Here is a 27,951-nt window from a genome sequence, read left to right as displayed (position 1 = left end):
TTTCTTTATATATCATGCACATAAACACAAATCAGTCCTAACTCCATAATATTGATCATTTTTATTGTCTATAATAAATCTACTAGTGCAAAGTTCCATTAAGAATCTTTGTTTCAAAAAATAAAATGTTTTTTTTTTGGCATAAAATGCATGAATAACCAAATAGAAAAATTATATAGTTTATGGGTATTACTAATTAAATAGATAAATATATATAAAAAACACACACACACACACACACAAAACACAAAACAAACAAACATCAACCGATGATACAAATCATATGTGAATGAATATGTGAATATTAGCTTCCTCGGGCTCACTGACGGAGTTAGAAGAAAAACTAAGTCAGTGCCAAAGGATCCAACTAGATAGAATTTAGTCAATACCAAGGTTGTATTATTTTTAAAACTCAACTAGTGCTAAGGTAGTACCATAGTTTTTAATGAAAATATGCACCTTTTTTAAAAATTAGTTGGTGCCAAGGCAGTAGCTTGACTCTGCTCGAGCTGATTATGGATAGACTTAGAGGTGGTTTCTCATTAATGATATTTGTCCGTGATTGTGTATAGGCTTTGCCATTTGGCCCAGCGAGTTTTAAAATAGTGACATTATTGTCATTTCAAAAAGCTAAAGGAATACCCTACCGTGATGTGGATGTTCCCAACTCGTACATGATTGCCTCCCATAGAAGATACCCGTGGTTTATTCAAAAAAAAAAAAAAGAAGCTAAAGGAATACTTCTTTTTTTAGTTTTTTGACCTATTTAATTCAATTTGTATAATTATTTATCAATTTATTTTTTTACCAAATAATTTACTAATTTAATATGAAGATGTGCATCTTGACATTGGGCGTTCAAGTTGTGTATCATCCTATACACGACTTATGCAAAAAGTCAAATTGTGCCTACCTCAGCATGCATGCAAGGAGAGTGTGCAACTTGTGGCATATGCACATTGATTTTTGCACAAGTCACACACGAAGTGATGCATGATTTGAACAAGCATGGCCAAGAAGCAAATACTTCCTCTAAAAACTACTTTTTCTTGAAAAAATCATTTTTAGAAAGAGAGAAAAGTCCATCCAAACGGACTCATAGTAGACTAGCACCAAATGTGACTGAATCGACTAAGATGACGTCGTTCAGGACTTACTACCCTTATTGCAATATAACTGAGATGAAGATTTAGATTCTTCTATGGAAGGTAGTTGCCATAGCACGAGATATTTTCCTCGAGAATTGTAGATTTAAAGAAGCAAATCTGAAAAATGAGATTTTGGAAGAGATTAAACATTATTGAAAAACTTTTCCACTCTAACGAAAGGAAATTGATCAAGAGGCTGCCAAAATCTTATGATTGTCAAATAAAATGAAAATATACTAGTAATTTACTTTATCCAATATGACATCGAATAAATCCTTCTCCACGCATCAACTCGTAAGTTTTTGTGTAGAACACAATCCAAGTCAGCCCACTTATATATCGCACACTCCAACAGTACAAATGATAGTATTTAATAATTTTAACGTTCGCAATAAGGGTAAGAATGCTTAGATAAAATTATACATGAGGACCTCAAAATTAGATATCACAGAATAATTTAACGGAAAAAAATTACTAACCTCAATTAGAGAATGCTGGTGAAAACAAAATCACGGCTGCAATAAAAGATTAAGCAATTACAAAGCTCGTCTAACTACACGTATACTTAAGTTTGGAAGGCGAAGACCATAAAGGGCAGCACAAGTAAGTTTACAAAAGCGAAAAGGGTACAGGGGAATATTATGTATAGTATCAGCCACTAACGAGGCTATCAATAAAAACAACCACCACCTTGCAACCACGACTGAAATCCCCACATCAACAACCACTTGTATAATTATAACAAAATGAGATTAAATTAAACAATATACAAATTACTTTCTTTGTGGTCTATTGGCAGGGGGGGTGGGGGGGAAGAGGCTCGTTTTAATTGGTTTAAATTAATTGGAAGTTTAGAAGCTCAATAACCACACTGGAGAAGTAGCAGCTGTTCATCTAGTGAACCATCTTTATAGCCACCAGCAACCCTTAAGCAATCAAACGCAAGCACAGGTGGAAGATTTATCATCAAGGAGGAGACCTCTCTTTTCTTTTACCAATCAAGGAAGTAGTATTATTCTCATCAACTTGGGAATCCAAACTACAAACTTCATTTGCGAATCTCTCTGGCAAGTGGGGATCTATTGAGTCACAATGATGGAAGAATTGACTATTTTCAGAAGTATCCACACCATTAGAAACAGTAGCAACAGAATCAAGAGCACTTGGCCGGGTAATGCAGAGCCAAGATCTCGAAGACTCACAGCTAATGCCTGATGCTAAAGGCACATGCCATGATCCTTTTTCCGATTCCTGAAACACAAACGTTTTCATATTTTGTACAAGAATAGAATATAGAAACAACTCTAGAAACAAAATAGTTTTAGGTTCGATAATAGTTAGGCGTAGTATACGAACTTCTTAGAAGCCAAGGCACATGTAATGCTAATAATGCTCTTGTCGTCTTATTTGGTTGCACTTTAAACAATCTTGGATGTCCAACTTGAATTTCTAAATATGCTCTTTACTAATTTCTGCAGTATTATGTTGATATAAGATTTTTGTGGTATGAAATTGTTTAAAGGTAAAATTGGCAATTCATTGACAAAAGGTAAAAAATTTGTGCTCAAGCACCTTGAAATTCCTAAAAGTTTGGTAGGCAACACATGGCCACACACACTAGTCATTTGAGTTGGAAAAGGGGCATCGGAGATATCTATGGTTAACTCAGGCCCAAGTAAATAAACCATATATATCATGCCCAGACATCTAACCATGCACAAAACAATACCAAGGATATTCCATTGTTACCTATCTACGTATCAACCACAATACCCCAAAAACAATGAAAATTTACCATTACAAATGGACAAAGTGAAATACAAACTTAACCTATAAATATAAGCATTCCTATTTTCACAAAATGCCAAAATTTAAGTCTAATTAAGAAAAAGTTATCTGTCTCTGCGCCAACAAAAACAATTGTAGGAAAAAAGTACAATCATCGTCACAAAAACAATAATATGCCCTGATGCTTGAAAGTGTGAGAACTAAAGTTTTTTACATAAACTACATGAACATGAGGTAAGAAATTTAATATGCTTATGGATCACGTGATCGAATGACAATACAAATCTCCCCTCAAACACCAAAGGATCAAAACAGTAGATTGTCATAGTGCACAAAACACAAGCACATTCTTGGTAAGAACAGTAGAATGACAGCTCCAAGCAAATGTCATGGTACGTGCAAAAAATTACCTGCATAACCAATGAATACGATGGTGGCATCTGAAGTTTTAGGTTTCCTTTAACAAAAGTGTAGTGAACCTGTAGATAAAGAAAACAAATTAACTTATTATAAAAGTAAGGGCACGTCATAAAGATCTTGAACATGTAGATAAACTTCAAAGGCTCTATGATACGATCTGGTCCAGCAAACAGTTTAGAAAGGTGTACGAAAGAAAAAGAAATAGGGGAATATTGAATAATGTCGAGTCATCAAAGGTTGTTAGCATGGGAGGTTAGTTGAGGGGAGTCACATTTGATGACATTGAATCACGTTTGGGGGAGCTGATTCTATTTAGAGAAGTGGGTCATTCTAAGGGTATTGGGAATCTTGGGAATAGTTGTAATTGGAAAAAAAACCAGGGCCTCTCAAATTGCTCTAGCTTGGTGTTCTTTATCCTTTTGTAAGGACGAATGGAGATTTTACAGAGGTTGAATGCCACAGAAGCAAGACAGAACGAAATCTTGCGCAGGTTGGATGTCTTAGCAGCAAGCATCCATCAGTTGCAGAATAGACTAGACCAAAGACGAAACGGAGGGAAGAAGAGATGACAAATCTTAGGAATCGATTGAACAAAATGATCGAAGACACTATCGAGCAGAAGTTGGAACTAGGAAATTGGAGATCCCAACATTTTATTCAACCCAAAAACTTAAGCAATTGGGTGAGGGCCTTTTTTTTAATGATTTATATTATTTTCTAATACACCCCCTCAAGTGTGGATATTGCATAGGCCAATTTTTTATTTACCTTGTGTTTATTTAATTCCACTAGAAAGTGGGGGGACGGTGAGGATTGAACTCGTGACCTCATGATCACTGAGGCTCTGATACCATGTAAAGAACCAATTCAACCCAAAAGCTAAAGCTTTTAAGTGAAAGCCCATCAATGGTTTATATACTTCTCTAACATGCCCCCTCACACAAGAGCCCACTGGGTATAAAGGGTGGATAATGCACAGGCCCACCTACCTGTGCTAAGAAATTCCACAAGAGAAAGTTGGGGGAGTGACGATCAAACCCGTGACACCAAGGCTCTGATACCATGTAAAGAACCAATTCAACCCAAAAGTTTAAGCTATTGAATGAGGGCCTTTTTTTAATGATTTATATTATTCTCTAACAATTAGCATGGGAGGTTAGTTGTGGGGAGTCACATTGGATGGCATTGAATCACGTTTGGGGGAGCTGATTCTATTTAGAGAAGTGGGTCATCATTCTAAGGGTATTGAGAATCTTGAAAATATTGGAATTGGAAAAAAAAACTAGGGCTTCTCAAATTGCTCTGGCTTGGTGTTCTTTATCCTTTTGTAAGGACGACCGAAGATTATACAGAGGTTGAATGCCACAGAAGCAAGATAGAACGAAATCTTGCGCAAGTTGGAAGTCTTAGCAGCAAGCATCCATCAGTTGCAGAATAGATTAGACCAAAGATGAAATGGAGGAAGAAGAGATGACGAATCTTAGGAATCGATTGGACAATCGAAGGCACTATCGAGCAGAAGTTGGAACTAGGAAATTGGAGATCCCAACAATTTTTGGTGAGAATGCATTCATGTGGCTTAGTAGAGTAGAGCGCTACTTTCTGGTGAATCATACAGAAGAAGAGGAGAAAGTACCTTCAATTATGGTGTTTTTGGAGGGGGGAAGCCTTAAATTGGTACCAATGGTGGGTATTGGATACTCCTCAAGCTACTTGGGTCCAATTTCGCAAGGAACTCCTTAGTCACTTCCAACCTGACATGCTTGATAATTCATATGGTCCATTATATGCTCTGCGCCAGGATGGGAGTGTCTCTGACTATAGGGTGGAATTCGAGAGAGTGGTAGGAACTTATGATACAAGGACGGTGAGTTGCTGAAGAGATCCCAACATTTTCTGGTGAGAATGCATTCATGTGGCTTAGTAGAGTAGAGCACTACTTTCTGGTGAATCACACAGAGAGGAGGAGAAAGCCCCTTCGATTATGGTGTTTTTGGAGGGGAAGCCTTAAATTGGTACCAATGGTGGGTATTGGATACTCCTCAAGCTACTTGGGTCCAATTTCGCAAGGAACTCCTTATTCGCTTCCAACCTGACATGCTTGATAATTCACATGGTCCATTATATGCTCTGCACCAAAATGGGAGTGTCTCTGACTATAAGGTGGAATTCGAAAGAGTGGTGGGAACTTTATAAAACAAGGACGATGAGTTGTTGAAGGGTGCGTGGCTCAATGGGTTGAGGCCTAGTCTCGAAGGAGCTTCTAATGAGTCCTACGTTGAGGTTGTCAGACATGATGAAACTCACACTAAAGTTGGAACGAAGAAATGCACTATGGATGAAGGAAGGGATGTTCGGGTTGGGTGCTATAGTGGGTCTCACAAAATGACCCAAAATAAATGGGTTGGAGTTGGAGCGACCCATTTGTCCAAAAGTGGGTCAGACTCTCAACCCACAAAATAATTCACAAAAGGGTAGTTCCAACCCTAAGAGCCAAACGACAGCCACTTCTAGAGTTTTTGTGCAAGGCAATGGCAACATTGCGGGGTCCTCAAACACCGGTGACAAGGCCTTTTTTGCAGAGAAAACAGCGGCAAATCAAGCTGCCCATGGTCGTCGACTATCAAAGGCAGAGTTCCAGGAGCGGATGCGAAAGGATTTATGCTTTAAGTGTGAAAAGAAGTGGAATTTGAGCAATAAATGCAAGGTCCAGCAACTTCACTTACTTCTCATGGACGAAGATGACAAAGAAGACGGTGAGCCATTGAAACCCAGTAAACCAGCAACCAAATACGAGGACTGATGCAGGAATAAACAAAGAAGGCGCTACATTACAGTTGTCCATGCATAGCCTCTTATGGCTCTCTTCAAGCCAAACAACAAAATTGTGGGGGAAGGTCAACAGAGAGCTGGTGGTGATTTTGATTGACTGTGGAGCTTCCCATAATTTCGTGGTAACAGGGGTAACTAAGAGGTTAGGGCAAAACAAGGAAGAAACCCCAATATACCAAGTTGAGGTGGGGGACGGTCATCGAATTGCATGTCAAGGAATTTGCAAGGGGGTGACAATCCGCTTACAAGGACACATAATCCAGCAAGATTTGCAACTGTTTGAGCTTGGTGGGGCAAACATAGCTTTGGGTATGGACTGGTTACAGGAATTAGGAGACATAAAACCCAATTTCAAAGAAATTACCCTTAAGTATGAAGAGGGAGAACCTTCTCTATCCAAAGCAAAAGCATCCTTAAAGTCAGTGGCTAAAGCATTATAGAATAAAGGGGAAGGATACATGGTCCATTTGCAAATATAGAGAACCTTTGAAACCGGAGTGCTGCGGGGGAGACTTGGAGCAGCCGTTGGTAGAGTTTGAGGATCTATTCAAGACACAGTCTGACCTTCCACCAAAGAAGGATCTGGATCGTGCTATCTCACTTAAGCCAGGTAGCAATGTGCCTGATTACATGCCATACAAGTGTCCATATAATCAAAAGTCTGAGATCGAGAAGCTAGTTTCTCAACTGTTGAATAACAATATGATTAGGAAAAGCATTAGCTCCTATGCTAGTCTTGCAATTTTAGTAAAAAAGAAAGATGGTAGCTGGTGTGTGTGTGTGTGTGTATGTGTAGACTACAGGGCTCTGAACAAGAGTATAATTTCGTACAAGTTTCCAATTCCGGTGATTAAAGAGCTCAGAGATGAGGGGTTCACAATTTGTGGGGGACATTTGTTGTTCAATGGCAGATTGATGTTGCCTAGGCAGTCCAGCCTAATTCCTTCCATTCTTAGAGTTTCATGACTCACAAGTGGGAGGCCATTCTGATTTCCTTCAGACTTTTAAGAGAGTTGCAAGACTAGTTTTTTGGGAGGGAATGCAACAAATCAAGGACTACATTGCTGGCTACTATATCTGTCAGGAAAATAAGGTGCAAAACCTTGTACTCTTAGATCTTTTACAACCCTCACCTATTCCCACTCAGGTTTGGGCAGACATTTCAATGGACTTTGTTAGTGGGTGTGGGGTGGACACCATATTGTAGTTGTAGACAGATTATCCAAGTATGCCCACTTCATGCAGTCAGTCATCCTTATTCAGCCAAGGACATTGTTGCTGTGTTCCTGAAGGAAGTGGTAAGTGTAAGAACCTTAAATTAAGAATTTAAGTAATTTAATTAAGAATTTAAGAAAGATTTCCATAATTGACTTTGGATAAATATAGAAAGATTAGAATAATTATTCGAGAAGATCAAATAATGCTTAAATCGCTTTTCTGATAAAAAGTGTGAATACCGGTTCCGCTTCACAGTATAAATGCGTACCTACGAAGTATCCCGAAAAATTATAATAAAAATACAAATATTCCTAGAAAAATATCTAGGTCTAAGATATCAAGTTTGGAGTAATAATAATGAGTGGAGATGTCCAAACTAATATCGGCTATGTATAAAACGCGTACCGATAAAGTATTGCGAAAAATTATAAGAAAAATATGATAATTCCTAGAAAAATGTCTAGATTCAGAATATTAAGTTTGGTGGAAAAAGCTTATCCCATTAAACCATCATCACCTCTTGTAGAACTTGAGTCTTGTGAGAAAAAGCTTATGTGTTAAGGGTTTTAGCTTCTGTTTGCATTGAGGAAGGGCTGACTTTGGTGTTCTTAGTGTATGAGCCATGGATACCTCCTTGTAAGCTCCAAGAACCAACCTTTGTGAAGAAACAACCTACCTTGGAGTGAGATTTTCATGCACCACCAAGTCAGTAGCTTGGAGCACCTTCAAAGTCCTCAAATTTCCCCCATTTTTCTGTCTTCAAAGTCTCTTAGGTAACCCTTCACCATTTCCTTTGTAAATTCATGAACAAAGCTTGTTTTGAGTCTTTTAAAAAGGAAAACTTTGATGATTCAAGTAAAAGGTTGTTAATTTAAGTGTAATATGGTAGTTTGAACTTCTGCTTGGGGATAAATCAAAGGTGGGAGCCTTGGGAGGCTAGTAGAGCTCGAATTATGCAGAAAAATATGCATTTTCGCGTTTCTGCACAGGTGGTAATCGATTACCACTGAGTGGTAATCGATTACCATACATGGTAATCGATTACCTAGTGCAAATGTGACAGTAACGCACTAGTTTGGTAAAATCGCGATATCTCGAGCTACAGAGCTCCAAATTGAGTGAGGTTTGAACCTATTTGAAGCTAACACATAAGGCTACAACCCTGTAAAATTTCATAGCCATTTGATAAGTGGTTTGATCATACTGTTAGTTTTAAGTAGCGACTTGGTTGCTGAAAATTCAGTTTGCAGCAGTCACTTTGCAAAAATTATAACTGGAGTTACACAACTCCGATTGAGACATAAAATATGTCGTTGGAAAGCTGGAGATGTCTAGTTTAACATATTAAAATCTTAGAATATTTGGTAAAGAGTTGCTACTGCAGTTTCAAAAATGGCAAAGACAGTTTGTGCTAAGTGTTGATGATAATTATGTTATGAGCAGACCTTGATCCTGCTGTTTTGTGATCTATGAGCTGCTGTTCGGATTTTGAGCTTGATTATACTACTTGACACGTAAGTTTCGTGTTCTCAGGGTTAATCCCCATTTGTTCCACCATACTCCAAGAGGGGGATGGTAGTTTTATATGGTATATGTGCTTATCTGTTATTTGAGATGATGAAACGATGCACTCCTATATATGTATGCTATGTGGTATATTACACACAAGATGGTAACCCCTGAGTGTAGTGTGGAGCTGCACAAGATGGCAATCCCTGAGTGTGGATATAAGGTAGATGCCTTATGCTTCTTATGCGTGTAGCAGAAGTGCGTAAACCATGCGTTTTCTGGCCAGTAGACTTGTTAGCACACATGCATGATATATATAATTAAATGTAAAAGAATATGTTGTATATTGATCTGTGTCAGAGAGTTACAATATATAGAGACCCTAATGGGCTTAAGTGAAAGGCCCAAACCTAATCCTAATACAATCAGAATATTTACGGATAAGACGGAATCCAATCATATCTAATAATATCTAATCATATCTACTCATATCATATCTAATATTCTAACACTCCCCCTCAAGCTGGTGCGTATATATTATGAGCACCAAGCTTGTTACAAATGTATTCAACCCGAGGACCTCTAAGAGATTTAGTGAAAACATCTGCTAGTTGATTAGACGAGTTGACAAAAGCTGTCTTGATTTCTCCTGACTGAATCTTTTCCCGAATGAAGTGACAATCAATCTCTATATGTTTGGTCCTCTCATGAAAAACAGGATTAGAGGATATATGTAGCGCAGCTTGATTATCACAGATGAGTGTCATGGATTGTTTCTGTTCACAAAGATGAAGCTCCTGAACCAACTGCTTTAACCAGATCAACTCACAGGTAGTATTTCCCATTGCACGATACTCAGCTTCTGCACTAGATCGGGAAACAACTGGTTGTTTCTTGCTTTTCCATGAGATTAAGTTTCCTCCGAAGAAGACACAATAACCAGAAGTAAAGCGTTTGTCCGAGGGTGATCCTGCCCAATCGGCATCTGAGTAACCACAAATTTCTGTATTTCCCTGATCCAAATACAACAAACATTTTCCTGGTGCTCCTTGGATGTATCGGAGGATCCTCACAGCAGCATCCCAATGTGAATCACAAGGGGAATCAAGGAACTGACTAGCCGTACTGACAGCGAAAGAAATATCTGGCCTAGTCAAAGTAAGATAATTGAGCTTCCCAATCAGCCTTCGATAACGTCCAGGATCAGATAACGGCTCCCCCTGTCTGGGCAATAACTTAACATTAGGATCTGTTAGAATATATTAAATATGATTAGATATGATTAGTCTGTAATTATTATGATTAGTCTGTAATTAATTCTGATTATATTAGGTTTGTATTAGGTCTGGGCCTTTCACTTAAGCCCATTAGAGTCTCTATATATTGTAACCCTCTAAATTGGATCTATACACAACATATTATTTTATATTCAAGTTGGTATCAGAGCTCTTTTGTTCTGAGGACCCTCGCTTTCGCTTAGAAATCTTGTTTTTGCTTTAAAACCTAAGCCCACTGCTTATGAGTCCTCTTTCTTTGTCGTGCGTCCTTCCGGCAAGCCATCTAGGGCTGTAAATAGCTTCTGAGTAATTTTCCAAACGGGTCAGCACCGTCGACGGCCACCGGAACCACCGTCCGCCACTAGGACCACTGTTTAGGCCACCGGAGACGTTTTTCCGGCGACTTTTCAAACCAGACGTCACGCGATCAGGACCGTCTCCTCCCGGCGATCAAGTCTGTGGAGGTCCGGTCACCAACGCATCCCTCACGCGCCGCCCACCTCCTCTGCTCGTGGGTCTCACGCGCCACCTTCTACCGGCGCGTGTGCACTACTCCGGCGGCTTTTTCCGGCCGGTCTTAGACAGAGAAGCTTGCCTTCTCCTCCCCTTTCTGGATCTGTGATTGTTTCTCTGTGGGTCTGACTTTAGACGCGTGGTTCTCCTTGATTGGATATCGTTTGCCTTCGTTTACGGCTTTTTATCTTTAAATAGCAGCAACATCTCCTGATCTCTCGGAGGTTAACTCTCCTTCTATTGTTGCAAATATAGCTCAGTCAGACAATGCATCATTTGGTTCAGGTTCGGACTATCCTGCACTCCAAACCCCTCTCAGGAAGGCTTCTCCTCAGTCTCAGCCTTATACTGGTAATCCCGTTGCTTGTGTTTCTCATTCTACATCACTTGGCACTTGGATATTTGACTCCGGTGCTACCGATCATCTCTGTGGTCATAAGGAACTCTTTATATCTCTTACTTATTCTGATCATTTACCATCTTTTACCCTTGCGGATGGAACCAAAGCCCCAGTTCGTGGGATTGGACAAGCTCGTCCGACCTCTACCTTGGCCCTGACATCTGTCTATTATATTCCCGGCATCCCTTATAACTTAATTTCTATTAGTAAGTTGATCCACTCCCTCACTTGCACCATTACTTACTCTAACCATTCTGTTTCTGTGCAGGATTCGGGTACGGGGAAAATGATTGGAGTGGGTCGTGAGTCACGGGGGCTTTATTATCTGGATGTGCCTCGTCCTTCAGTAGCATGCTCTCTCACAGAATCTCCACAACTTATCCACAGTCGCCTTGGTCATCCAAGTCTTTCAAAGTTGCAGAAAATGGTTCCTCTTTTGTCCGGTCTTCAGTCTTTAGATTGTGTGTCATGTCAACAAGGGGACGCTCCTCTTTTGCCAGTCGAGTCAATAAACGAGTTGATGCCCCTTTCTCTCTTGTTTATTCAGATATCTGGGGTCCAAGTTGTACCTTGTCTGTCTTAGGTTTTCGGTATTTCGTTACCTTTATTGATGATTTTTCCCGTTGCACTTGGACCTATTTAATGAAAAATCGTTCTGAGTTATTTTCCATTTATAAAAAGTTTTCTACTGAGATCCATACTCAATTTGGTGTTTCTATTCGTATTCTACGTAGTGATAATGCTAAGGAATATGTTTCTATTGATTTTTCTAATTTCTTGGCCACACAAGGTACTTTACATCAAACTACTTGTCCTCACACTCCACAACAAAATAGGGTGGCTGAACGTAAAAACAGACATCTCATTGAAACTGCCTGTACCCTTCTTATTCATATGCAGGTTCCCCTTCACTTCTGGGCAGATGTTGTACTCATCTCTTGTTTTCTCATCAATCGCATGCCTTCATATGTGCTCCACAATGACATTCCTCATAATCTATTGCTTCCAGATGTTCCTCTTTATCCTCTAACTCCACATGTCTTTGGTTGTACTTGTTTTGTTCATGATCTCACTCCTGGTAAGGATAAGTTAACATCCAAAGCCTTTCAGTGTATCTTTCTTGGTTATTCTCGTCTTCAAAAGGGTTATCGTTGTTATTCTCCCGACCTTAAGCGTTACTTAGTTTCTGCTGATGTCACTTTTCTTGATCAACAACCCTTTAATTCTATCCCATCTCAGATGTCACAGGTTGATCATGTACTTCCTGTCCTTTTTCTTGACTTGTCTTTGCCAGCTGCAGGTGCTTCTATTCCAGATGAGCAACCTATTGCTTCTATACCTGAGGACCGTCCACTTCTCACCTATCAACGTCGCAAAACTGTGCCTCCTGTCAACTCGACTCTTGCTGACTCATCGCCCTCCTGGCAATCTCAATGAGATGTCTATTCTTACGTTCAGCTACTCCATTTTGTTGTGGAGTGTGAGGACAAGTGGTTTGGTGTAAAGTACCCTGTGGGGCTAAGAAATGAGAAAAGTCAACAGAAACATATTCCTTAGCATTATCACTACGTAAAAAACGAATAGAAACACCAAATTGAGTATGAATTTCAGCAGAAAACTTTTGATAAATAGAAAACAACTCAGAACGATTTTTCATTAAATAAATCCAAGTACAACGGGAGAAATCATCAATAAAGGTAACAAAATACCGAAAACCTAAAACAGACACACTTCGACTAGGACCCCAAACATCTGAATGAATAATTGAAAAAGGAGCATCAGCTCGCTTATTGACTCGATTAGCAAAGGAGGAGCGTATGTGCTTTCCTTGCTGACATGACTGACAATCTAAAGTTTGAAGACCGGATAAAAGAGAAACCATCTTCTGCAATTTCGCAAGACTAGGATGCCCGAGACGACTATGGATGAGTTGTGGAGATTCTGTGAGAGAACAAGCAACTGAAGGACTCGGCACATCAAGGTAGAACAGACCCCGTGACTCACGGCCCACTCCAATCATTTTCCCCGTACCCGGGTCCTGCACAGAAACAGAAAGGTTTGAGAATGTGACAATACAATTAAGAGAATTGATCAATTTACTAACAGATATTAAATTATAAAGGATGTGAGGAATGTAATAGACAGATGTCAAGGTCAATGAAGAGGTTGGACAGATTTGTCCAATCCCATGAACGGGGGCCTTAGTTCCATCAACAAGAGTAAAAGAGGGTAAATTTTCAGAATATGTAAGGGAAGAAAAGAGTTCCTTATTACCACAGAGGTGATCAGTAGCACCTGAGTCAAATATCCAAGGACCAAGTGATGCAGAATGAGAAACACAAGCAACAGGATTACCAGTTTCTGAAGCGGAGGCCTGAGATTGAGGAGAGGACTTCCTGAGAAGGGCCTGGAATGCTACATATTCTTCAGAGGAGAGAGAGACTGTACCATTTGAAGCAGTATCCGATTGATCTATATTAGCAGCAAAAGAAGGTCGCATGTGAGGATACTTTGTGTAGCAGCGTTCCTCATAATGACCAAGTTGCTGACAGTAATGACGAGGTCGCTGACCACGTCTGACTGGACCTCCTGGGCCACGGCCTCCTGGGCCACGGCCTTCTGGGCCTCTACCACGACCACGTCCACCTCCAATATTCCCGCGAAAATCAGTACGGGAAACTAGAGCAATAGAATCAACAGCAGAAGACGATGCAGGAGCAGATTTCTTATTCAAATTCAGAAGACGATGATACGTCATGGATAGATCAGGCTCCCCACTAGTCAAGATAGTATCACGGACATTATCATATTCTTCGGGAAGGCCAGAAAGTGTGGCAACCATAAAGAGACGTTCCACCTGTTTCCGATATGCAGTAGCATCAGTAGGGTAAGGCAGCATATCCAAATATGCCTGCATCAAAGAGCCACTCTTGCCAATATATGTCTCCATCTGAATGTCGGATGATTTGCTCAATTCCATAAACTGAAAGATGATGAAATAGAGTTGCTGAACATCATTAGTGTAGAGGTTTTTTGATTCCTCCCATACTTCAGTGCAAGTTTGAAATGAATAAAAGATATCCAAGACGATCGGATCAATGGATTGCCAGAGGATACTCAGAAGCTGGTTGTCAATCTTTTCCCAATCAGACTTGTCCTCCTTAGGGACATCAGTAGACTTAGTCGTGAGATGGTTCCCATATCCTTGTCCAAAGAACCAAACTCGAACAGAAGTGGGCCAGTTCTTGTAATTAACAGATCCCTTCAATTTTGAAAAGGTAATGGACCCAATATTGGTAGAGATGATATTGGGAGAATTTCTCACAGGAGGAGATGGAGAATTGACCTCCGAATGAATTGGAGAGTTTGCTGCCATAGTATTAAATCACAAAGATATAAACCGAATAAAGAGAAACGAACCTGATCACCAATCAAGAAGAGGTGCACACAAAAAGTCAGACCCACAAAGAACCAACCACAGATCCATAAAGAGGAGGAGAAGACGAGCTTCTCTGTCCAAGACCGGCCGGAAAAAGCCGCCGGAATAGTGCTCACGCGCCGGCAGAAGGTGGCGCGTGAAGCCCACGCGCAGAGAAGACAGGAGGCGCGTGAAAGCGCGTGACAACTCCGATGGTGGCCGGACTTCCACAGAGCAGGTCGCCGGGAGGAGAGGGTGCTGTTCGCGTTCGTTCCAGACTGAAATCTCGCCGAAAAAGTACTCCGGCAGCCTGAACAGTGGCTGATGGTGGCTCCGGTGACTGTTTGGGGATGTGGACACGTGCAGAAGATGACTGGAGAGGACTTACAGTCCTTGATGGCTTGCAGGAAGGACGCACGGTAAAGAAAAGATGACTTCTAAGGCTTAGGTTTTAAAGCAAAGAACAAGATTTCTAAGCGCAAGCGAGGGTTCCCAGAACGAAATAGCTCTGATACCAAATTAAATGTAAAAGAATATGTTGTATATTGATCTGTGTCAGAGAGTTACAATATATAGAGACCCTAATGGGCTTAAGTGAAAGGCTCAAACCTAATCCTAATACAATCAGAATATTTACGGATAAGACGGAATCCAATAATATCTAATCATATCTAATCATATCATATCTAATATTCTAACATATATATATATATGTGTGTGTGTGTGTGTGTGTGTGTGTGTTGCTGCATCATGTGATTATGTTATTACTATTGAACTGTTATATTTGAACTGTTATACCGAAGTGAGCTAGGGGCGGAGGAACTCTTCGAGAACCCTTGCTTACTGAGATTTCTGTTTAGAGATCTCACCCCGTGTGGGGCACATTTTCAGGTACAGATGTCCATGAGATGGATGCCTCCCGAGGCAGAAGGTCAGAGTAGAGTTTATTTGAGATGCATGTTTTATTCAGAGTATTATGGATATGATTATTATGACGTTATGTTTTTACCAAACTATGTATGTTTTATTTGTTTGTGAGCATGAGGGTTGTCCATGCCTTTGATTTATTGTGTTATTGTTGAACAGATGTATTTTGTTACGCCATGAGATATGGACGTTAGTCATGACTACGCGATGTAGCTTCATGACTTAGTATTTATTTATGATATTGAGATATCTCATGATTTTATTTGTGGTTTGGAATTACATAAGGATATAAATGAATTTTATATTGCTATGTTAATAAAGAAAAAGTGAATCTGGCATGTCTAATAACTGATTTTATTTTAGCTTCCGCATTTAATTGAGTTGCGCTTAATACTGTAATATGATAACAATTCGGGTATACACAAGGTGTTACATTTTATGGTATCAGAGAAAACTTTCTAGGGAAATATCCTTATGTATTGCAATAACCTGAGATGCCTTGTTAGTCTAAGTTGTCTTGTGAGTTTCTTTTAGGTCTTGCTATGATAATGCTTGTGTGACCACATCGTATGGGCTTGATCAACTCATCCTTTGTGTAACATGTGCAGAGTTATGGCGCATTCTAGGAGAACTTGGGAGTCGAATGAGGGTCAGCCTGATCCTATCCTGACTGCATTAGCTGAGATGCAGGCGGCTAGACAAGCCGATCAGGAGGCCACCAGAGCGGCCAACTAGGCTATGATGGATGCCGTTAGAGAGGCAAACCATAAAGCCATTGAGGATGTAGTAGAGGCGAATCGACTGGCGTATATAACAATGGTAATATGTGGTTGACTTCCATTCTCTGTTTCATCCACCCTGAGTTTGAGGGGGACTATTAGAGTAAAGCTTAGGGGTATATGTGTAATATTAGTTAAGGGTACATTTGTAATAGCTCAAGTAGAATTAGAATTAGTTAGAATGTAACTAATTCTGTTCAAACAGAATTAGTGACATGGCATCCAAAGGCTCCATAAAGAGCTAACGTGTAACATTTACAATCACAAGTGAAAATATGAGATTCTTTCATTCTCTCTCTCTTCAACTCTCTCTAAACTCCTTCTCTCTTCTTCATCTCTTCCTTGGTTTCTCTGACGAGTAGTACGTGTACCTTTTCTTTGAGCAATAGGAAGAGCCTCGGGTGAAGGATTCGGAGGGGAAGAATCAACAGCAGGGAGCAATGAGTCAGCAGGAGTCGAGTCGACAAAAGGCACAGTTTTACGACGCTGATAAGTGAGAAATGGACGGTCCTCAGGTACTGAAGCAATAGGTTGCTCATCTGGAATAGAAGCAACTGCAGCTGGCAAAGACAAGTCAAGAAACGGAACAGGAAGAACATGATCAACCTGTGACAATTGAGATGGGATAAAATTAAAGGGTTGTTGATCAAGAAAGGTGACATCAGCGGAAACTAAGTAACGCTTGAGATCGGAAGAGTAACAACGATAACCCTTTTGAAGACGAGAATAACCAAGAAAAATGCATTTAAAAGCTTTGGATGTTAACTTGTCTTTACCAGGAGTGAGATCATGAACAAAACAGGTACAACCAAAGACAGACATGTGGGGATAGAGGATAGAGAGGAACATCTGGAAACAATAAGTTATAAGGAATGTCATTATTAAGCACAGATGAAGGCATACAGTTGATGAGAAAACAAGAAGCAAGGACTGCATCGGCCATAAGTGAAGAGGAACATGTATGTGAATAAGAAGAGTCTGTGCAATCTCAATGAGATGTCTATTCTTACATTCAGCTACTCCATTTTGTTGTGGAGTGTGAGGACAGGTAGTGTGGTGTAAAGTACCCTGTGTGGCTAAGAAATTAGAAAAGTCAACAGAAACATATTCCTTAGCATTATAGATGTTTCTTCCATCCCAAACCAAAAGACTAGCCTAAGTGGTTACAATGGGCAGAGTTTAGGTATAACACCACTTACAAAGAAACTACAAGTATGACACCTTATAGAGCTCTTTACGGACATGAACCTCCAATACTTCTTAGAGCTGAACAGTATCATACAATAGTTGATGAAGTGGAGAAACAATTGCAGGATAGAGATTTAATACTTGATGAGCTGCAGCAGCAATTAATGAGAGCCCAAATTCGAATGAAAATGCAGATAATTAAATCTTGAGCCTTGTAGGCTGAAATCGTTGGTTCGCAAACTCAATGAGAAGTTAAATTCTAGGTACTATGGTCCTTATAAAGTCTTGGCTAAGATTGGTGGAGTTGCTTATAAATTGGAACTTCCGGCTGATTGTAAGGTTCACCCGCTATTCCACGTAACTTAACTTAAGAAGGTCGTTTCTCCTATTACTCATTCCCAATCTTTAACTACTGTATTAACAGAAAAGTGGGAGCCGCACACAAAACCAGAAGACATTTTACAATGGAGAAACTCTAAACAAGGAGGCATAGAAGTGTTAATCAAATGCAAATCCTTACCATCTTTTGAGAACACGTGGGAGGATTTTCTTGTTATAGATCAGCATTTCCCCAATTTCCCCCTTGACCACAATCTAGTTAAATTTATTTATTTTTATTTTTTTTGGGGGGGGGGGGAGGGTATTGATACGATCTGGTTTAACAAACGGTTTAGAAGAGTGTACGAAATAAAGAGAAATACGGGAATATTGAATAATGCTGAGTCAGCAAAGGTTGTTAGCATGGGAGGTTAGTTGTGGGGAGTCACATTGAATCACATTGGGGGGAACTGATTCTATTTAGAGAAGTGGGTCATCATTCTAAGGGTATTGGGAATCTTGGGAATAGTTGGAATTGGGAGAGAACCAGGGCCTCTCAAATTGCTCTGGCTTGGTGTCCTTTATCCTTTTGTCCTCTTTCCACATTGTAATCTGTTCATCTTTTATATTTCTGTTGTATCTGTAGTATAGAAATATAGGAATAGATACTCTTCCATTTCAATACCAGTTTTATTCAATTTTATTGTCCCAAATTCTTGTGTTTTTTTGTTGATTGTATCACTCTATCAATGGGAAACAACTACTCATATGTCAAATATTGGAGAATGTCCTGAAAAAACATTTTTCTCCAACTACATCCTCCAACCCCCAAACCCCAAAAAAAAACAAAAAAAAACAAAACAAAACAAAAGCGAACAAACAAACCGCAATTTCCCAGAAAAATAAAACATCTATTGAAAAAGGTTTTCAGTATATTGATTTTAATAATTACATGAGGAATGAGGAGTATTTATACAAGAAAAAATAGCTAAGCATGACTCAGCTATGACTCACCAAACCTAATCACAATCATAAGAATGACTCAGCTATGACTCACTAAACCTAATCACAATTAATTCTAATCAATTACAATTAATCCTAATTAATAGGAAATAAAAAACAATCAATCCTAATTAATCTTAATTATTCCTAATTAATAGGAAATAAAAACGGAAAAATATTTGAATTTGGATTCTGATTTTCTACACTCCCCCTCAAGTTGGGAGGTAAATATTGATCATTCCCAACTTGCCAATCAAGTCTTCAAAGGCTGGCCGGTGTAGGCCCTTAGTGAGAATATCTACAATCTGCTCTTTGGTAAGAATATACACCATACATACACTTCCATCATCTATTTTTTCTTTGATAAAGTGGTGATCAACCTCCACATGTTTTGTTCTGTCATGGTGAACTAGATTTTGAGCAATACTGACAGCAGCCTTATTATCACAATACACTCTGACAGGTAGGGAAAAAAAGATCTTCAATTCCTCAAGGAGTCTTCTTAACCAAATTCCTTCACAAATACCATGGGCTAGAGCCCGAAATTCTGCTTCTGCACTGCTCCGGGCAACAACTGTTTGTTTCTTACTTCTCCAGGTCACAAGATTTCCGCAAATATAGGTGCAATATCCTGAAGTGGATCTTCGGTCCAATGCAGAGCCAGCCCAATCTGCATCTGTATATATTTCAATCATACTCTTGTGTCCCCTTTTAAAGAACAATCCTCGTCCAGGGGTGTTTTTGAGGTACTTCAGAATTCTATAAACTGCACTCAGGTGTTTTTCCTTAGGAGAATGCATGAATTGACTAACCGTGCTAACTGCAAATGCAATATCAGGCCGAGTGTGAGATAAGTAGATCAACTTCCCCACCAATCTCTGATACTGCTCTTTGTCAACTTCTTTCCCATCTTCGATTCCCAATTTAATATTGGGTTCAACTGGAGTCTTTGCTGGCTTGCACCCAAGCATTCCTGTTTCTTGTAACAGGTCTAGAATATATTTCTTCTGAGTTAAAGAAATCCCTGCCTTACTTCGAGCAACTTCCATGCCTAGGAAATATTTGAGAGATCCAAGATCCTTCAGTTCAAACTGATTAGCTAAACATTTCTTCAAAGAGCTTATCTCCTCACAATCATTACCTGTGACAATTATGTCATCAACATAAACAATGAGAATAGCAATTTTACCACCATTAGAGTGTTTTAAAAATAAAGTGTGATCTGTCTGAGCTTGGAGGAATCCTCTTCCCTTAACAGCTTGAGTAAACTTCTCAAACCACTCTGTAGGAGATTGTTTAAGACCATAGAGACACTTTTTCAACTTGCATACTGAATCGTCTCCTTTTTCAAAACCAGGTGGTGGATCCATAAAAACTTCTTCATGTAGATCACCATTCAAGAAAGCATTCTTTACATCTAATTGTTGCAAGGGCCAACCAAGATTTGCAGCAAGTGATAAAAGAACTCGGATAGTGTTAAGCTTGGCAACAGGGACAAATGTCTCTTGATAGTCTATCCCATGTGTTTGAGTGAATCCCTTAGCAACCAGTATGGCCTTATACTTGTTGATGTTGTTATCTGCATTAAACTTTATTGTGAACACCAACTTGCAACCTACTGTTTTCTTTCCTCTGGGTAATGCTACAGACTCCCAAGTTCCATTTTTGTTGAGTGCATCCATTTCTTCAAAGATTGCATTCCTCCATTTTGGATCATCAAGTGCTTCTTGGATATTTTTTGGTATTTTTCTACTGTCTAACATAGTGTTGAAAGCACGAAAACCTGGGAACAACTTTTCATATGTGGTATGATGAGAAATAGGATGAGCAGTACAAGATCTAGTACCTTTTCGGAGAGCAATAGGCACATCTAGGTTGGCTGTATCAGTCTTGCTGGAACTAAGACTCGAGTCAGAATCCTGGCAGTCTAGAGGCTCCTGAGGTGATTCTCGCCTGCTGTAAAACTTTCCCCATTTCCGGGAAGATCTCCATTATCTGACACATTAACTCCCCCTGTCTTTTTCATAATGACTCCCCCTGTCTCCAACAGCAAAGGCAAAACAACAGAATCATTTGGTTTCCAAGACTTATCTTCATCAACCCCAATAGACTCCCCCTGAAGAGAAGTCGAAGGAAAAAAAGATTGTCTCTCATCAAATGTGACATCCATAGAAACAAAGACCTTACGAAGTGAAGATGAGTAACACTTGTAACCCTTTTGGTTAGGAGGATATCCTATGAAGACACATTTAATGGACTTAGGATCGAGCTTGGACCTTTGATGGGAAGGAACATGTACAAAAGCCACACAGCCAAACAACTTGGGAGGAAGGGAAGAATGAGCCCGAAAAGAAGGAAAGGTGTGGGTAAGACAAGATAAAGGAGATTGAAAATTTAGGACACGAGAAGGCATCCGATTGATGAGGTATGCTGCAGTCAAGACAGCTTCCCCCACAAATATTTAGGGACATGCATGGTAAACATAAGAGCTCGAGCAACTTCAAGGAGATGTCTATTTTTTCTTTCAGCCACCCCATTTTGTTGAGGGGTGTTAGGACAAGAACTTTGATGAAGAATACCATGCTGGCTGAGATAGTTTCCAAGAACAGAATTAAAATATTCAGTACCATTGTCAGTTCGAAGAATTTGGATAGAGGTCTGGAACTGAGTTTGAACCATAGCAAGAAAGTTTTTAAAAATGGATGCAGCGTCAGACTTATCCTTTAGAAGGTATACCCAACATACCCTAGAGTGATCATCTATGAAAGTTATAAACCAACGAGCACCAGAGATATTTTTTTCACGGGCTGGACCCCATATATCACTATGAATCAAGGTAAATGGAGAAGAATCATGATGGACTCTAGGAAAATAAGAAACACGAGAATGTTTTGCAAGCTGACAAATATCACAAGAAAAAGAACTGGGATTTTTATTGATAAATAAGCTTGGGAACAACTTCTGAAGATAAATGAAATTTGGGTGTCCTAACCGACGATGCCACAACAAAACATCATTACAATCATCAGACAAACATACCGAGTGGTTCACAAAATTTTTTCCTTCACAAGAATCTTTTTCTAAATAATAAAGTCCTTCTTCCTCTCTAGCACTGCCAATCATCAGCCCCGAGTCCTGTTCCTGGAAAACACAAGCATTGACAGAAAACTTGGCAACACAATGTAACTCAGACGTAAGTTTGCTGATAGAGATAAGGTTACAGGTAAGAGAGGGAACATGAAGGACTGAGTTCAAAGTAATGTGTTCAGAAAGTTTAATGGATCCTTTTCCAGCAATAGTAGAGAAGCTGTCATCTGCTGTTCTTATTCGTGATTGTTGATAGTAAGGGGTATAAGAACAAAATAAGGTTGCATTACCTGTCATATGATCTGAAGCCCCTGAATCAAGAATCCATCGACTACTATTATCAACATGGAACGCTATACCTTGTTGAGCAACATTGCTGGATGGAAATTTACTTTCAATCAACATGGCTGCGTGTGGTAACGCGTAGGGCAGACGCTTTGTCCTTTCTCTAGCGCGTGGGGGCGCGTGGCTCAGCAGAATCCGATGGTCCTTCTTGAAACTTGTAGATCGGCTCCTTCTGTTTCGAATGGTGCGGATCTTGGCCGGAAATGTCGCCGGAAAAAATTTTCGACTGCGGCTGACGGTGGCTGACGGCGGTGGAAAGCTGAGATTTTGCCTTCTACAGTGATTGGTAGCCTTACTTTGCTCTTGGAACTTTGTAGGAAGGGAAAATAACCTTAATAATGGTTGGAGGTTGAGTTTTCCGGCGTTGTGCCGCCGGTTTGACGGTGGTTGTGGTGGCTGAGTTTTCTCAGGACCAACCTGCTCTGATACCATGTAAAGAACCTTGGGATACACCACCCCAAAAGCTAGCTCAAAGGGTGGGAGTGCCCAAGGCCTTATAAACTCCACATTAGTTGCACATACAACCAATGTGGGACTATCTATCTCAACACGCTCCCTCACACAAGAGCCCATTGGGCTAGAAGCGTGGAATTGCACAGGCCCAATTTTTGGTTTACCTTTTTGTGCTTTTTTATTTTAATTCCACTTTAAAGTGGGAGGCGGTGAGGGCTCAAGCTCTGATACCATATTGAAAAAGGTTTTCAGTATATTGATTTTAATAATTACATGAGGAATGAGGAGTATTTATACAAGAAAAAATAGCTAAGTATGACTCAGCTATGACTCACCAAACCTAATCACAATTAATTCTAATCAATTACAATTAATCCTAATTAATAGGAAATAAAAAACAATCAATCCTAATTAATCTTAATTATTCCTAATTAATAGGAAATAAAAACGGAAAAATATTTGAATTTGGATTCTGATTTTCTACAACATCCAACATAACTTAATGAGCACGCCACACATTCAAAACATGAAAATAAAAAACTCCTAAACTCATGCTAGAGAAACCAATTTCAAAAAGAATGTAGGTGAGTAACCAAGTTGTGGTACAGGACATGCAAGGATATGATAAAAATTGTAAACTTAAATTAATGAGAAAAACGCTCAGATATAAGAATCGGTGCATATGAAATTGTGAACAGGCAGCAACTAACTCACTCATGATTGATAAAATAAGCAATCTAATCATAAATAAGAAATAACTTACTTGATGTCTTTCTTTCCACTGGTTAAAAAAGTTGCTTCCTAGGAGTTCAAATATGTGATCTCGCATTTCATCATTTGTCACAAGCAAGCACTTGAGTTTTACAGCAGCAAAGAGCCAATACCTGTAACTTAGAATATTAATATAAGTGAATAAAACAAAAGATCCAAAATGATAAGTATGTTGACAATATAATGGAGCAGGGACCAGACCACCGGTTCAGCCCGAAAACCGATAAATCAATCATGTGACCGGTCCGAGTAGCATATTGGATCGGACTTGCAGATGAACCGATGTGAACAGGTTTGACTCGATGCGACTCAACAGGTTTTGCTAAAACCGGTGATCCGTCAATTCAAAAAAACACTCTGGATATTGCACGAGCTTTGGGGAACAAGGTGGGGATTTCGGCATACGTTTCTACGACTAGGTTGTCTTTGGAAGATTCAAGAAGCTCCAACACTCAGCACCAATAACGTCCATATCAATCATCGAAGAGGAAGGGGGAGAAGTAGTGACAGGTATTGTTTTTTATTGAACTGAGAGTGGATAGAAATGTGAAATGTGAATATTAGGGTTTTGGATATTTGGGTCGGTTCAATCCTTTTTCAACCCAATGGGCCAAACCTAACTTAAGATACTCACAAAAATTTTCTTGCAGACACAAAAAAGTAAACTTTATTTTGCTTGAATTTGATTTTATTAAAATGTGATTTTATAATAATAACTTATGCTGAGAAATTTTTATCTCAATTTTTAATTCAGTAAAATAATATAGGCCCCCGTTAGAAAACTGTTTCTAAAAATAGTTTTTTGGTTTTTAGAACAAAAAAACTCGTTTGATAAGGCTTGTTTTGTAAAAATAGTTTTAAAAATTGTATCTGCTTTTTTGTTTTTAGAATCAAATATAGAGAACATATCTGAGTTGTTTTTGTTGTGTTTTGACTTTTAACTTTCAAAACAAAAAAAAGCACAGAAAATAGTTGTTTCCATAACTATTCTACAAAACGGTTTTAAGAACAAAAAAATTAGAACACAATCAAACAGACACATAGTTTTTAAATATTTTAATATATATATATAGGGACAGGATCTTTTGACACCGGTTTCAAACTTTGAAATTTGACATCAAATCCTAACCGTTGATTTTCGCCAATCAACGGTTATCATTTATTGGGAATCAAACTTATTAATTAATATTAATTCCCAAAAAATGATAACCGTTGATTGGCGGAAATCAACGGTTATGATTTGGTGTCAAATTTCAAAGTTTAACATCGGTATCAAAGAATCATATCCCATATGTGTGTGTCTCTATATATCTATATATATATATAATTAAGTTTTAACTATAGAAGCAACATTTAGATTATGGAATAGGCCTCACTACTCATTAGACGTGTGATTTATTGTTTTTCATATTAGAATATTTGGAACTGGTATGTTATTTATAGGTATTTGAGTATGTTTATGTTTTTTACATATAAATTATAGATTTACATATACTTAACCGGAGTCATGCGGTTCAACCAGTAACCCACTAGTTGAGCCAATGATGACCCAGTACCTCGACTGAATCAATGACCGAGCCGAGTTTAACAACATTGTAATGGAGTAATGTAAAAGGTGAATGTACATAATAGTGATTGAAAAATACAAAACAAAGTTACAACCTGATATTTGATCAAAGTGTCTAAAGAGCAAATATTTATGAAGAATATTAATCATTTGAAGCTTAAAAGATACCGCTGGTCACATTTTAGTCCTTGAAAAAGGTTAGCTTCCATTGAGTCCTCCTCAGTTATTCAAGTTTGGGTTCACTTTAATCCTTCCATTAGCTTCAGCTGTCTAATGTAAAAAAGGTATCATATATGGCACATCAAATGTGAATTTAATCTTCCATAAAAAAATATTACATAAATGACTCAATGAACGCAAGTTCTAACACTGCATACTTTATTTTTGAGTTTTAGACCCACATGAAAACAAATGACCACACGCATGTCTAAATACGAAAACTCAACTGAAGCTAAATTTTCTAAAGGGGACCAAATAATAAATTGTCTTTTTTGCAGTTAAAGTAAAGAAGCAGTCAAACAGTTCACGAAACAATATTATCGTCCTAAAATGAAAACATTAATTTGGCAATTTACCAATCATCATTGGATCCATTTGGAGATGTATAGAGCACACCATTATTCATCCATTCCTCTAACAGTTTTCTACCAGAAGGATTTTCCATTAGCCCTCTTAGACGCTTGTTGTGTAGGATAACCAGCGGCCATTTTTTCCCACTTTGATTGTACAGCTCTTTCACAACATCATCAAGCTGCACAATTATAAAATTGTACAATGTAAACACAATTACTTGTACAAATAATAAAGTTTACTTATTATACAAGAGCAAGAACTTGCATAACTTCATTTAACAGTAAAGGTAAAGGAAAAGGGACTATATGACTTTGGCATATAACCTGATAAATGCTAAATCCACCTTCAGCAAAATTTTGTTGGTAGAGCCCAACATTTGCTCCATCCACTATAGCTTCATAGCAAGCATGTGTTTCAAGCCAGCCCTTGTAGTTGCCAAAAAGAGGACACATGAGGAAAGTGTCAAAACCAAGTTATTAATTATAACTTGAATAACATGCCCATCACATTGAAATTATATTGCAGAAGAAAGAGGAATAATAAGTCAGTAACCTGAAATTCAGTAAAATTTGATTTGACCTCTCGTTCCATAGCCAACGCAGCAATAGACTGCGCAAACTTCTCCGTCTCCTCATCATCGATATCGACACAAACCAATTGCTCACGACAACAAGAACAATGTCCGTCAACATCAACACTAGTTGTACATACAATCCAATCCCCATGTCCAACCCATCCTTGACCATGCCACCCCCCTCCATTCCGCAAAATTCCTTCTTTAACTCTTCCAGCATCCAAATTCATATCACCAACCTCAGATGCCTTGCTACTACGAAACCACTCTTCAATAACCAGCGCAGTCGATTCGGTAACGCATCTTACAGTGCTTCTAAGCTTGTGCAAATACTCGTAGACCCTCTCAGCTCTACCATTCTTCACGCTCACCTTCAAAAGCGCAGCAAGCTCCGCTTCCTCCAAACTCAACCCCGCATCATTCATATGCTCCTCCACTTCATACGCCTTATCGCCATCAAGAAGCTCACAGAAGCAGAACAATGCTGGATCGTAGGTCCGCAACCTTGGGGAAACGTTGTACTTGCCCATGTTCTTCACCAATTCGAAGGCATAATTGCCATCCCCTTTTGCCGCAGCGAGCCTCGCAACCGTGGTAATAGAGGCCTCGTTGAGATTGATGCCCAAGGTGGACGACATGTGATCAAATATGCGGAACCCAAATTTCAAAGCAGAGTCTTTTAGCAATGGGTTGGTGACAGAATTGGAACAGAGGTAGAGTAGGGCATTGAAGTGGTGCTGATTGAGTCGAGTGTTGTTCGAAACAGCGGCATCATAAAGGGAGATCGCACCACACAAATCTTTGGCCTTCGAGCAAGAATGAAGCTCGAATAGGAACTTATTCTCAAGGGTTTGACTGGTTTTTTTCTTCTTCGTCGCGTTTGAGCGAATTGCTGCATCCATTGACAGCAAGCACGTGTATGGTATGCAGGTTATTCCTCTAAGCATCAACTGCAAATAAAAAAAAAAAAAAAAAAAACAATAAAAGGGTTTGTTACTCCTTATATTATTAGCGCAGCGCAGGAAAATTAAAACAATTACATGGGTTCAAACACTTGGCGGAACTGAAACTTTCATTCAATTCTAATTATTAGGGTTCAACAAAATGCATATACACCTGACCTACCTATATTTGCTACAGTCGAGTCGATTGTACAATACCTGTAAGCTAAATGGAATAAAATAATCAGCCACCACTGTTCGAGGAACTGAGATGAATAATGATCCTCTACTTTAACTGATTGTAAAAAATAAGGATTCCCCTCTTATAATCTTTCTTGGATTAAGTAGCTATTACAAAGGTGTATTACTTATTTTGCTCAGAGTAAAGTATTTTTGTTTTTTTTGTCTCAACAAAAATTACGAAATTTAATTTAATTTTAAAAAAAAGTCAACTCCTTTCAAATTCAAAATAAACTTATATTAGTCTTTTGAAGAATTAATGTGGGTCTGCTTTGAATTGTAGAAAGACCACAATTTTGACTATCTAAAATTATTTTGAATTTTAAAAGGATCATAAGTCAACTTTTTTTTCCAAGAAATTAAAATGGACATCATGACTTTTGTTGAGAACCTAAAAGATATTTTACTTTTTTCCTTTATACTCTTAATTTTAACAATAAGTGATTGGGCTCTTGATAGCTTTATAATATTATTCCTAATTCCTAGTTGTCATGGTCTGTTCAAACCTAGCCTATGGCATTTTACTCACCAATATTGCAATCTCTCTTTATTTTTCCTTATTCAACTTCTCCCAACTAGGGGTGTTAACGGTCGAGGCAAGCCAGACTTTGGTCTTAAAAGGTTAAGTTTTATTTAAATGTATCAGTCTGGCCTAGCATGTTA

The 27,951-nt window shown here is 38.9% G+C and overlaps 1 protein-coding gene across 2 annotated transcripts; it reads right to left on the bottom strand.

Moving 5' to 3' along the window:
- Positions 1 to 1,668: 1,668 nt before the first annotated feature.
- On the bottom strand, positions 1,669 to 27,325 carry LOC133306882 (proteinaceous RNase P 2-like). Of its 2 annotated transcripts, none has more exons than XM_061507258.1 (7): positions 27,233 to 27,325; positions 26,086 to 27,057; positions 25,857 to 25,958; positions 25,536 to 25,711; positions 23,386 to 23,506; positions 3,347 to 3,415; positions 1,669 to 2,399 (listed from the first exon to the last, which is right to left on the bottom strand). In XM_061507258.1, exons 2-7 carry the CDS (start codon positions 27,052 to 27,054, stop codon positions 2,115 to 2,117), a joined length of 1,722 nt encoding a protein of 573 aa, XP_061363242.1. In that variant the 5' UTR covers positions 27,055 to 27,057; positions 27,233 to 27,325; the 3' UTR covers positions 1,669 to 2,114. The 2 variants fall into 2 exon arrangements, with proteins under 2 accessions (XP_061363242.1, XP_061363243.1); XM_061507259.1 differs by lacking the exon at positions 27,233 to 27,325 and adding an exon at positions 27,148 to 27,198.
- Positions 27,326 to 27,951: the final 626 nt, after the last annotated feature.

This window comes from Gastrolobium bilobum, unplaced genomic scaffold (assembly GCF_033153095.1).
Source record: "Gastrolobium bilobum isolate Gb01-03AN ecotype WA unplaced genomic scaffold, APGP_CSIRO_Gbil_v1 utg12082, whole genome shotgun sequence".
In the NCBI taxonomy this organism is placed as follows: domain Eukaryota; kingdom Viridiplantae; phylum Streptophyta; class Magnoliopsida; order Fabales; family Fabaceae; genus Gastrolobium; species Gastrolobium bilobum.
Note: the sequence above shows the minus strand (reverse complement) of the source record. Positions and strands in the feature narration are given on the sequence as shown.